This window comes from Phalacrocorax aristotelis, chromosome 4, assembly GCF_949628215.1.
Source record: "Phalacrocorax aristotelis chromosome 4, bGulAri2.1, whole genome shotgun sequence".
Lineage (NCBI taxonomy): Eukaryota > Metazoa > Chordata > Aves > Suliformes > Phalacrocoracidae > Phalacrocorax > Phalacrocorax aristotelis.
The window spans coordinates 63,606,924-63,620,623 of NC_134279.1; the positions used below are offsets into that span (position 1 = coordinate 63,606,924).

General features: G+C 37.0%; 1 protein-coding gene across 2 annotated transcripts in view; it reads right to left on the reverse strand.

Moving 5' to 3' along the window:
- Window positions 1–13,700, reverse strand: part of RBPJ (recombination signal binding protein for immunoglobulin kappa J region) — a 56,342-nt gene that overhangs the window by 21,227 nt on the left and 21,415 nt on the right. For both annotated transcript variants that reach the window (XM_075091725.1, XM_075091724.1), the window contains exons 2-3: window positions 3,898–3,936; window positions 463–558 (exon numbers count right to left, since the gene is read on the reverse strand). In XM_075091725.1, coding sequence (XP_074947826.1) covers window positions 463–558; window positions 3,898–3,936 — 135 coding nt within the window. The remainder of the gene's footprint in view (window positions 1–462; window positions 559–3,897; window positions 3,937–13,700) is intronic.

Here is a 13,700-nt window from a genome sequence, read left to right on the forward strand (position 1 = left end):
TTGAGAGAATGTTTATCATAAATATGGTTAGGATTGGCCTGTCATTCTTTTTGAAGCTATCACATATCTGATTCAGAAAAGTAACTTTCTGAGGCTAGCAATTTCCCTTTCACATTAATTTGAAATCACTCAAGAAAAAACTCATCTACAATAGTCACTATTAATCACCTTGTTTGCTCCAGACTTAAAATGGTATGTTTAAAATTAGAGCCAGTTTAGTTCAATGGAAGAAAAAGTTCACCCACAGATCAAGAACCTGCTGGTAGAGACAGGCACCCCTACACTGAATGCCACAGACTTGCAGCATTTGTTACATAAGTGAACTACGAGAACACATTTTATTTTATATTTCTTCAGACTATAGTACAACCTCAGGAATTCTGCAATGTACTACACACCAGACTGCACACCACAGTGCTAGCTGGGAGCTGTAGGGGAAGCCAGGAAAGAACAGACACTTACCTTTTTTCGTTTCCATACGATTTCTGCGCAACTTTTGCGTGGAGTATTAGCACTGTTTGATCACCTCGCTCCTTCAGGTAATTTCGCATTGCTTCCCTAAAAATTAAAAGACACAATAAGCTGTGAAAGTTCTTTTGGTTTTGTTTATAACTATAATAATCCAAAGATAGCTTTTTTTTTTTTGGGGGGGGGGGGGGGGGGGGGGAACCAAACACAAAAACCCCATGCACCCCAACCAACAAAAACGAACCCTCAAACCCCAAACACCTGAAATTCAAGAGGCAACCATTAATAGGGTCAAGATGAGTTTGTTTTGGTTTTTTTTAAGACAATTGCACAGCAAAAAGAAGCAACTACCTTGCAGGAGGCTAGCAGTCATTTACAATCACTACATTTGCCAGAAAAGATGATGCTTGTGATGTAAAAATGTACCAGTGCCAATCACTACACCACATTCAATGCCCTATTATAAAAACTACTAATCAAATATTTGTGGCATAGAACATACTATTAATTTAATATTGTCTCCTTAACCAATTTAGTCTCTCATGATAATGTCAAATTGTTCTGAAATTTTGTTTCAGCTATGAACTAAAAATCAATGGAATGTTTATATAAAAGCTTTCTTTTGGTTGTGAAGATACTAAGAAAAAGTTAAATTCTTCAGCGTATTGTTTCATCATTTTCTAGAGAAAGCCTCTACTTCCTGCTTTCAATCAGGTTTAAAGAAAATTAGATTTTCTATCGTTCATCACTGTAATGACAGACGCCATATAAAAGCACCAACAGCATTCCCTGATAGAAGTAAGAGAACAATACACCCTATCATTCTTCTGTATAATAATCTAACTGTTCATTAAGCAGCATGCCAAATTCAACACCCTTGGGTTTAGCTGCACTGGAGCGCTGACAGGAGCACTTTTAAGTCCCTGGAGGAGCTTTTCCAGGTTGAATGTCCACCAATGCACTCATCTTCAAAGTCATCAACCAGAGAAATAAATTATGAATTTAACAGGAAGTTATATGAAGAGATGAAACCCTACAGAAGGATTTTTTTGTTTAGTTCGGGTGGAGTTTGTTGGCTTTGTTTGGGTTTTTGGTGAACTGCACCTGACTGTTGAATCCCCTTTTGACACACCTGAAAACCAAACATTTCCAGTGAAAAAAGCTGGAAGATCACTTTGTTAATGACATGTAAATTCTTGCATTTGCCATGCCTGTGTAAGACAATGATTAGTGTGCTAGATTTTCTGTGTAAATAGCAGGATATAAGAGCAGAGACTTGAATTACTGTTTTAAATTTGGACTGACTTGATTGATTTGCATTTGACATTGGTAAAACTGATGTTTATCCATGAAAGCACAGATGGAAGAACTGTCTCAAAGCACAGAGTTACTTTACTTACAACCACTGTTTAAGAATATATTTTAAACCACGAAACATAATTCATTGTGAAATCATTATACATTTCAATATGATATATATCAGCTGCATTTAAGTGGTTTAAAACCTTTTTATCTGACATTGAAATACTCTATTAAGAGTACTATCATACTAAATTAAGAACATCTGTCATACTAAAAAGTTGACTTTACTACCATTAAAAAAACCACTCAAAACCAGCAACCCACACACAAAAACGCTAGGTGCTGTCTCATGTTTATTTAGCATTGTAAGAGGAAGAAATTCTGTCTTCTCTACTGGTCTGTTGCTACACTGATTTGCACAATCCAAGCTCCTAGGAGACCTAGGAATGTTCCCCTCCAACCCCTCCCACTGATAAACACGTAACGATTGCAATTCTTACAGGACATTTTTCATTATTCTTAAAACTCTCCACGAAGGTAGTGCTATTATATCTAAAAACAACTAGCACAGTATGAACAAAGTACTGTTGTTCTGCTGGAGCTTGCATGATGATGGATAGATTATTAGACAAACAGGACTGCCTTTACACAAAAAAGCAGAATAATTTTCCAGCAATTGAACTAAATGCCTTTAAGTGTTTACAGATACATTTTTTAGCATTACATAAACAAACTACACTCTTGAAAATTTGTGTTATGGTTTTTCCGTTTCAGTATTCTTCTCTTCAGAGGAAAAAAGTTAGGTTGCTTGTTTCCAGCCTCTATCAGTATCAAAAAGGTTTACAAGCTACTGATTTGAAAGATGGCAGTTCCCAGATGTCCACCCTGTACTCACAGGAAAGAGTACCTGGTGCATCTAGTAGCTAAAACTCTGCACGTGACATTTAGAGTCACTACAGTTAATAGATAACTTATTTGAAAGACCTTACACTGAACAACCATTATTTTTGTTGTTCTTTTTAAATCAAGAAGATAAATTCTATCTGTAACTTCAGCATGACACTAACGGGTGTTACTGCTCAAGGTGGACAACAACTCATTACTTAAGTCAGTATCTTAAAATCCCTGAAAATTGGTAGGTCAACAGGAAACAGCAATGTTTGTTCAATTACTTATAAGTCTGTATAAATCAATTTTGCATTGAAATGAAGTCTAACAACACCACAAGCTAACCTGAAGCTTATCCAGAAATGGAATGAGACAGTATCTCCAACACAAAATGTAAATGCTCTCCCCTACCCCGTGCTTTACATGAGGCACCATAATTTCATTCAAAACAGAAGTAGGCCAGAGTGACAATGGGTTTCCATGTCTTTATACGGCACTATTACCACACAAAACTTTAAAAAACTGCACATCTTTTGTACTTCAAGCAAACAGTGGTTTTTAAACTCAGTAGCTACTTACAGTCAGCACAGTTTGTGGCACAGAAGAATAAATATTTGCATAGACTGTGTTACAACAGTTTGAAAAAAATGGTGACTACTTAACAGCTTCTAGTATAAGTATTTCCCAGGCAGACCAGGAGCAAATCAGGCACAGTAGTCCAGTCACTCTGAACACTTTTTAGTATGAATTTACTTGATTTTACTATTTAAGGCTACCTCTGACTGTTAGGTTTCACCAAAAGTTGGTTGAGATCATTCCTTGACAGCAGCGTTCATTTTGCTCTTACCCACTGCAAGACAGCAGTAATGTAATAGCTGAATTTTGGCAGTGAAAAGTATTACTTTACATGACCTCACAAGACATTTTTACCCAAGGAAAGAAATCCAGCTCTCTCCTGGTGATTTAAAAGTAAGCAGATTCACATCCTACTGAATAATCGATAACTGATACGTGAAGTCAATACCATTTCTAAAAAAGCATTTTGATTATCGTATTAGAAGAAGGCCACTCACTGTTCAAAATTTTACTCTGGCTCCTGATTGCATACAATAATTGAAAAGCTTTGATATTTAGAATGCTAGGATTAGCAAGCCACATTTTTTTAACTTTGAAATCCTTCTGAGACTGAAAAGGATAGCTTCAGAAAATTGTTAAAAACAGAATTTCTTTAATGCTTACCTAGTGAGCCGTTTCGGTTGAGGTCGCTCTCCAAATTTCCTGAAAAAACAGAAGTTGCTGATTTAAAACAAAAGTGTTTAGTCATAATTTTACAGTGAAATACTATCCCAATTTTACAGTTTTTGAAAATGTATTGGAATTTGGTGTCTTTTCTTTGTAATCTCCTAGATAGATTACTATTAGAATATCAACCACCTCCTTGCAACAGCTTTTCCCACCATAGCAGAAGCTTTTTTTTATTTGGAACACTAGATAACTTTGCTAAAGTCACATTTACTTTCTCCCGGAATCACTTTTGAATCAAAAGTTCAGATACCACAAGTATGTAAATAACCAGATCTTCGTCACAGCATTGATATGAAATGGCAACAAAAAAGCAGTTATTAACATACAGAAATTAACAATTATCTGACTTATCACAATGAATGCTCCCATCAAGACAATTTATCAGAAATTTTCTGTAATTTTCCTTAATTCCTTAATGACTTCTTACAAAAAGGAAAATTTCATACATGTCAGTACAGAATTAAGAAAAATTTTTCTCGTGGAATGTAGCCAAGCATGATCCAGAAATACCCTGCTATACACTTAATGTTTTCTAGCCATAAAGCATTTTGAGACAGCTGTATTTCTTTCAGTGCTTTAACACTGTTCTTGAGAGAAAGTACACTCTCTACACCAGGTTATGACTTTCCATAAAAGTCTTTATGGATTTTGACTGAATTTAACTGAATTCTCACAGGACAAACATTTTCATTGTCAAAAATATCCTCATATTAAACCAAAATGGTCAGGTAAAAGATCTGAAATAAGGGAGGCCGTGCCCAGCACTGTGCATCTGCTCTACCTGGTAAGGAAGTATAACCACAAGCTAAAATGAGGACAGAGACGGAAAGGGAGGGGGCGAAGCAGGCTTAGCTTAACACCTTTCTATCTAAAAATAAACTGGGTGCAGGAGACTGCTTCTGCTGCCAGTGCTCATAAATATCTCCGACTTACCAATCTCTTTGGTAAATATGCATATCTTTCCCTTAATGCATCCTGGACAGTGAAAAAAAACTCTCCCCTAATATAGCCCTACAACCAGGGTCGGAGGCTCCCTAGGACAAGAACATCTCCTGTTCATGCAGTGGTTCTGTCCTGAACTCTACGGCAACTGGTGGTGGAATGTTTTGATACATTCCAATTTCATTTGAGTCATTCTAGAAATGTACAAAGTAAAAATACATAGCTATTGCCATTTCTAGAGTTGGACAGAATAGCACTCTCCTGAGAGGACAGTGACAGGAACATTCAGCAAATTTTGAAGTTGTTTTCCAAGACTTAAGAAAGTAGACTTCTAAAGTACCGTTAGTCCACTCTACTTAGAATTGAATAAATAAGATGAAGCCAAGTTATTTTTTTCAGTTTAAACAATGAAATTAAAATTTATTTCCCAACCAGACATAAGTTCCTTCATGTTTTACTTTGTTATTGTTAGTATACAGTTCACTTGTCTGGCTTTATTTTAATTTTAAATTAAACAATGAAAGTAGAATTCTTGCTGCAAGACTTATTTTTGAAGTCTATTGGACATGTACTTAATTTATATTTTCCTTTGTGGCATGTATCACTGCAGTGTCATATTTGTAATGCAGAAAGGTAACTAGAAGAGCTTTGCAGTTTGGCAGCAGGAAAGCTACCTCCCAAAGCCTTTCTGCTTCTACCACGTATTTTTTTTCAGGATCTGCCTACCTTCATCTCCCGAGCACACCCTGTACCTCTGATTCTCCCTGGATAACAGCGTGCGCAGATGTGCATATCCCACCCCTCGATACCATCTACATAGTTACTGTACTCCCCATAAGACTTAGGATCATTGTATCTGGCAGAGGGTTCACCTGTGACTCACTGACTAGACAACAGATTACTTTTAAGTAATACTCTACAGACAAACAACATCCCTATAGATCAGCTCCCTGATTTTGAGTAGAACTACAGTCTTTGTTTCAATCCCTCTGCACATTTTAACTCACCAGGAAAAAAAATTAAGAGATGCCTGTTTTGGAGCAAAGGAGGCATTACACACAATATGCTTGCTTGTACTGTGGCCAACAGATCCAATCCAAGATGAGGGCACTAGTACATCACAAATTGCGTTTACACAAAAAACGTCCCAGACAAGATCTTACACTCCCCTAAGGCAACATCTACCCATGCACAACTCTTGAGTACACCAGATACATTCCATTCCCCTTGCACGTACGCTTATTGCTGCCTAAAAATAGCTTTATTAACAAGGCATCTAACACAAAACAGTTGCAATTACTTAAAGAAATAAACCCCATATTTCTCTTTAGTCAAATCCTGCATATACAGCACAGGAGAAAGTACTAAAATCCCCATTCTTCAGTGGCAGAGCTAAAGCACCGAGTCATTCTGGAGATGCACAGGGTAAACTGATCATGTGATGCTCAGTGCCGTACCTTTATACATCACATACCAGATTTCCCCAGCCTCCTCCAACCAAACTGAAATTAAAGATGTCACTGTAATCAACTTGTGAACACCTGTAAATGCTACCTTTAGCAACATGAAACTTCCAAAGAGATGATGCAAACTAAATTTGGTAGATCTTTTATTATTCTTTCAAAATACATTATAGGGAGAGGTAGAATAGGAAGAAATTACATATTCGTATTTTCTTTAGGGTCATCTTTTTACTGTCTAAATTAAATTCAACTACTTTTCCCTCAATAATGTCACCTGGACGGATGACTGATGGTTGTGCACCCTAGACTTGGTGTCAATGAACAGCACATTCCTGTACCACCTCAAAATAATTTCAAAGATTCCATAAATGTTCTTCAGAACTACGAACTTTAAGACTTGACCTACAAACCACTTAGATTAGTAGATCTGTCAAATTTTCATGCCATTTGTCAAATGGACACTCATGACTAGCAGGGACAGTCCAGTATGTATACTCCTATGAAGCTGGTATGTTCCACAGCAGCAACTGCATCCAGCATGCCCAATTTGCAGTCACACTGCAATACTCAAGATATACAAACAAGACATGAAAATAAAAAAAAAAAGCACATCACATGCATTTCATTTATTGGTTCATCTGTTTTATTCTTTCCATATGCTTGCAACTTGATGTAGATACCTGTATTGACAATGCAACCTGAAGCACAAAAACTATCAGTAACTACCACGTAGAAGACTGAGGCTTTTTAATTTTTCTGATCTTAAGACAGCCCATTTGAAAGTGCAAGAAATATTATCTGTGGCTTTGTACCAAGTAACAGACACTGTATAAGCTATTATTGCTATTATTTCAAACTTTCATATTTGGCATGATGAAAAATGAGCCAGTTCAGACATTTCAAGGTTACCTGTCAGAGATGATGGGCTGCAACATTTTTCTTGTGTAGGTTTTCCCTGAATTTCAATGTTCTGGAGGTTCTTTTTATATTTAGTATTTCTATTCCTCCTCTTTGTTTACGTCTTGAAAATATGCAGATTGATGGATAACAAAAATATACAGGAGAGGAAACTAAAAATCTATCGTAGTTCTATTCCTATAGTGGTTATTAAGCAAGGTAAATATATATAATATGAAATCCTAATTATAAGTTTTATATCATTGTATCTGAATGCTCGCCAAGATCCTTTCCTTTCCTGTTTTTGTTATTTTACTATCCAAGACTAAGCGCTGTTTCAAGTGTACTGTATTGGAATTCTGGATATACAGTCAAGTTGCCATTTCAATTCACAAAATTAATTCAGAGCAAACTCTGTTTTATTAGTATTTCCCTAACACACTGCACTGCAATCATGAGTGTGAGCATTAGTCACCCATAATCACTTGCTGTTGTAGCAAGTGACATTTGTTCTAATAATTCTTTTCCTGGTCCTGTATCTTCTCCAACCACTAGTTTGTATTTGTATGCATTTTATTTGTATTCTGATGCTTTGCATAAATTAATTTCACTTCCACATACTGCACAGTAGGAATAACTCTTCTCCCACATCATGTCCCAAATCCTCCTTCTTTTCAAGACCATCCTTTTCATTTAGCAAGTCCCACTTTGCCATTCAAACTTCTATTCAGACTGCTTCTCCCCATTCACAGAATGCAAAGTGAACTTACTCTTTTTCTTTTTACCTCTTCTTTACTGCCCCTCAAGTAACTCAAGTAATGAAATGAATAATTGCACCAGTATTAATCTTACAAGTACACTAACCAGTTTTCCTCAAACTTTTAATATTCTCAGGTTAGGTAAAAACATAACAGAACTTACAGGGTAAGGTTCAAATGTTTTCAGAAAAGAGCATAATGTCAAATCTCATCTGAAGTTCCTACCTCAGATACAATACGCACTGTACTATAGTTTTCGATGGCTGCAGGAATATGAATTTCCACTATTCCCAGCATCAACAAAGTAGCACAAAGACAAAAATCTATCAGTTATATGCCTCTACTAGAAGTATCAAACTTCTTTTTGTTATACAGTCTTACTTTCTGGAGATAAAATTAACTGTTTTGGCTGAATTTTTATTTCAATGGTTCTATATGTCAAGTCAACTTTGGAAGGAAAAAAATTAATCAAGACAGTTTTGTCATTTTCAAAAACAAAATTATGAAAAAAAAAAATCACATGCTGTCCCATCCTCAACTTTGACTGAAAATCTGTAGTCACTGAACTTCTCTAGCAACCTCCTGCCTGGAATATGAACTTCAAATTTTTCCGGTATTGGCCTTCAGCCAAGAACATCCTTTTAACAGTCCCTGAGAAAGTCCATTCACCTTTATATGCCGAGCACAGAAGCCTTAAAAGAGTATTTCCACAACATTCAAATAGAGGCAAACGTTAGCAATTTGCTTTAAGAATTCTATCTTCACTTGGATTAGACTGATACAATTTTTGGCATCTAGCAGGAGCAGTGTGGATCTTTCTGTAAATAATGCTCTCCAGAGAGGCAAAAGCAGAAGGGAGTTGTCAAATTTGACTACAGTAGAAATAACAGCTGAGCTGAAACCAACCATGTTGGAGAGGCCAACATGGGGGGAATAGCAGGAAGAGTGAAGACTGAGAATAGGAAGAAATGAATGGCAAACCAAGACTTGCTAGGTGAGAAGAATGGGCCTGAGAACATTACGGCAGATGAGGCACCAGAAAAGCCTGTAGCAATGCAAAACATTATATATTCTGGAGTTAAATCTGAAAGACTAGTAAAGATACACTCATTTACTGTTTTCTCTATTGACTTTTTTTTGTGACAGAAGTTTTCACGGTGTCTTAAAAATTTCAACATTGAAAATAGAAACAAAAATACTTGCCTTACCCTGAAGAATCCAAAAACATATTATAGCAGATATCTATGTGTTGATATCTCTATTTTCTTTCCACTTTACACAAGCATGAAGAGATCATCATGGGTGCTGAGGGCTAAGTGTGGTAGGCAGCTAAACACCACATAGCCACTCACCCCTGCCCCCATCACACCTGCCATCAGATGGGTAAAGAGAAAAGCATGAGTACAAAGCAAGAAAACCTGTAGGTCAAGATAAAAATTGTTTAACAAGCAAAGGAGAAGTGGAAGGAGAGAACCAAACCAAACCAACCACTCACCACCTCTCACGGCTAGACCAATGCTTAGCCTGTTTCCAAGCAAAAGCAGGGTAACCTCTCCAAACCCCGCTCCTCTCCATTTTATTGCTGCACATGACATTATATGGCACAGAGTATCTCTTTGGTTAGTTCAGTCATCTGCCTGCTTGTGTGCTCCCCGCCACCATTTGTGTACCCCCAATCACTGCAGGAGAGACAGAGTGAGAAACAGAGGTGGCCTTGACACTATGCAAACACTGTTCAGCAAGAGCTGAAACATTAGTGTGTTATCAATACTGTTTTGGTCACAAAGAACACAGCACCCCAGCTGCTATGAAAAAAAATTAACTCCATCCCAGCCAGACCCAATACAATGAGAAAACTACAGAAAAACGGATGCTTTCTATATGGGAAACAAGTGTGGGATTTTGAAAAGGCAGAGAGTCCCTGTTCATTGGAGAAGCTGCACTCCCAAATGTCCGACTGTCAGATCATTTCCAACTGGACCTACACTCTTGTTGGTGCTTCTGACTTATCTAGCAAGGGCCTAACATTTTTCCTGAATAGTGAAATCAATTCTTTATTAGTCCACTTATATGATAGCACATATCTGAGGACTTGCTACAGAATACGTTAGAGGAACTCTTTAATAAACTACGAAAGATTACTGCAATACCTCAGTATGGATTCTGGAAACAACCCCCAGGCAAGTGCTCAGAGAGAAACTTCCCTGGAAGGAAGTTATCCCATAACTGCTCAGTGCAATCGTTCCAGCTCCTTCTGAAGCACAAACGTCTCAAAGTTATCAGAAAAGATATGGCAATCACTAATCCAGAGCAGTATAAAACCCAGAGACTGATTGAGAGGCAAGTCCCGCTTGCCTTAAACAAAGCTGTCAAATAAATGGGTTTTGAGACAAATACAGAGTGCTTCGCATAGGCTTACTAGGGGATAGAGATGATTAAGAATACTAAATTAAATACAGAATAGAGTGAATAAAGAAAGTTTTTACTTCCTCAGAGGAGGCCTGAGGGAAACAATGCTTGAGTCTAATGAAAAGAATTTCAGATTTTTATATAATCACTTGAGAAGCTTATGAATTGCATAGTGTATTCTAAAAGAAAGAACATAAGACATTCCAACCTCTGCTCTCCAAAAATATGAAGTGACAATGACATCTAGCAAGAGGTTGAATTTAAGTTCCAATGTTTCTAGTATCTACCAAATAGCTGGTATCCCAAAAGCCATTGAGTGCAACAGGATTGGGGAGGAAGAAATACTGGCATTTCAACTACTACAGGTATATTGTAGTTAGGAGCACAGCAAAAGAAACCTGTGTGTGTCTCGCTTAATCGCAGTTCTAAAAACAGTCAACTGTCAGACGCAACCTCCTCCTAGACCTCTTATATAGCCATGAAACTTGGAAAGAATGTGAAGAGTTTGCAGTTGGACAGTAAGTAAAAGCCTTTCAAAGGAAGAAATTAAAGACAGACAAGTAATTTACAGGTATTTTTCAATCATTCTCCCTCAACTTCGAAACAACTGCTACATATCTGGAAAGCTAAGAAGTCTTTCAAATGTACATTCAGCCTTTAGCACAAGGTGACCCTTATCACAACACAGCCTACTGATTCTACTATAAGAAACAAAGACACTTTGAAAATGCTCTGTGCTAAGTTACCACAAACCTATTAAACGTGGTGTACTACAAACTCACTAGGTTTTCCTACTGAGGTTATCTAAGATCTAGGAAAGTGAAATAGCCAGTTTTCTAGTTTTACATTTAAAGTTTGAGGATTAATATTGAAGTATTCCTTTTCAGCTCTTAACAGAGACATCCTCTGAGAAAACTGAAAGAGACAGATTCAAGTAGCATGCTGGGACTCTGTTTTCTTTTTCTTTCAATCCTCCGTTCTCTGCTCATTTCCAGCTTCAATTTGCTTACCACAGACAAATTAGGAACTGAAGAGACACTGAGGAAAGGTCACACTCATGGACTTTAAACATACTTAAAATTATCAAGCCAGCATATGTACAACAGTGCCCATGTACAGGACACACTGAATAGTTCTCAGGAGCTATCCGTTAATCTTCCATTTGTTAAAAATGTTTCATACAGGTTAAGCAGTATACTGCAACCTACACGGTAAGGCTCAGCTCCTCCACAGCAGCCTTGTTTTGCTTCTGCAGATTTCTACATTTAAAAATGACATTACATCAACAGTAAATGCGAAGTGGCAGATGTACATTTTAAAACACAGGAATTTTCTGTTAACCTAAGTATATTTTCCTGTGCATAGATTTCTGTGAAGACAAGATGCAAATACGGAAAATATTTCTGTGTATTCACCTACACAACCATACTCTCTTACAAACATTTTAGAACACAACTCCCAAAGGAAAAGATCATCTACCACTAGGAAACATTATCCATCTGATGGTTTCACAGACACAGATAATTCCTACATATTAAAAAAACCTGCCATTTATGAATAAGCATGAGCTGGTAAATAAAAAAGATCACAAAATTTCATACAGTGGTTTCTGCTATGATTGGTCTATCAAATACACATTAAATATAACTGGTGATTCACATCACTTAATATTTGTTTGCTGTTGGAGGTAGCTGATGCATTTGATCTCTGTAAGTACATGTTTTTTCCACACTGATATTCTTTATTTTTTAAATCAAGCTGAAAATAGACCACTGTTACTATTTGCCAATGGTAAAAACGCACAGCTCAGGAGTGATGTTCTACAGGTTTAACACATGATTAAAAAAACAAAAACACCTAAAGGATAAAATTTCTAGGAGATTAATGCAAAATACATATAATAGGATATATAAATTCAGTTACGATGGAAGTGAACACAAGCAATTTATATCACTTATGCTCAAACAGAGCATTTCACATTTATCTTTTCCATGGATGAGGATATTGAACAAATGAACCACACAAATGGCTAAAAAAAGCCCTTCAGAAGGAAAATTTTGTCTTCTCCAAAACATAAAACAGGTTCAATATGCACAGGTCTGATCATTAAGGGAAACAGACAGTTGTACTACCAGTAACATCCAGCACTAAACAAACACCACACTGGAAACACAATCTAAACAGAAAGAACTAAAATAAACAAACTTACATTGTCAAAAGAAAGGACAGGTAATGAAGTCATTCTTCTCTCAGCCACTCTGTACTCCACAGCCTACAATTCCACAAAACTAATTTTTCCACACAGTTCTGAGCAGATTTACTTTTCTCAGGCTACCAACCTCCACGTCTCACACATTTTTTTTCTCTGCCCTCCACTGATCTTTGGAGTTATAACTTAATGCCATACAGCCTAATATGACCCAACCTACACTGTGAGCTGAGTGTCCCCAACTACCATGGTTTTATCTGCGTAGCATCTTAGAGAAGGGAGTTCTTAAATCCTTAGACTACCCATACCCTAAACATTTTATGGTCTTCTACTATCTCCTTTCACTTAGCAGAATCAGAGAAATTGTTGCTGTGCTACTTCCTCAATAAAAAATACAGCTGTGGCCATTACTCAGTTCTATGAAAGGTGCAAAAGACATTGAAGATTATGTAGATCCATTACTTTGCAGTGATACATATATCTTAGAGACGGTTTGGGGTTTTTTGCTATGAATATACTTAGGTTTATGTAACATGGCATACGCAACTAAATACACAGACAAATGATTAATTTCAGAGGCTCTTTTTCTTTCTGTAATATCACACACCTGAAGTACGGAAACTGCTGAAGAAATGACACCTATCTCCCCTGTTGCTCCCTCCAGGTGCAACTGGGTTTGTAAGCCTGATCCTCTGGAGCTGATAAAATCAGCAAAATGCCAGTTTCCAGATCACCCATCACGCCGCAGGCTGGTTCATCATTCAGGATGAACACATGCACTAACAGTCACATGCAGTCATCAACTCACTCTCACTTTCGCCTGCCAGAAGCACTTAGGCCCTAATTCTCATTAGGGTGTCTACTGTAATAAATATTGCTATGAAGACTCTGTCCTGAAGATTAGGAGCTGAACTAAAAGCTAACCAATTTTAAAAATACAGGTTTCATATCCACACAAAATGTAGAAAGAGACAAACTCAGCCAATCTGCTTTGAAATACTACTGACCCAATATACCCTCTTTCTTATTCACCCTACAAAAGGAGATAAAATTAATTAA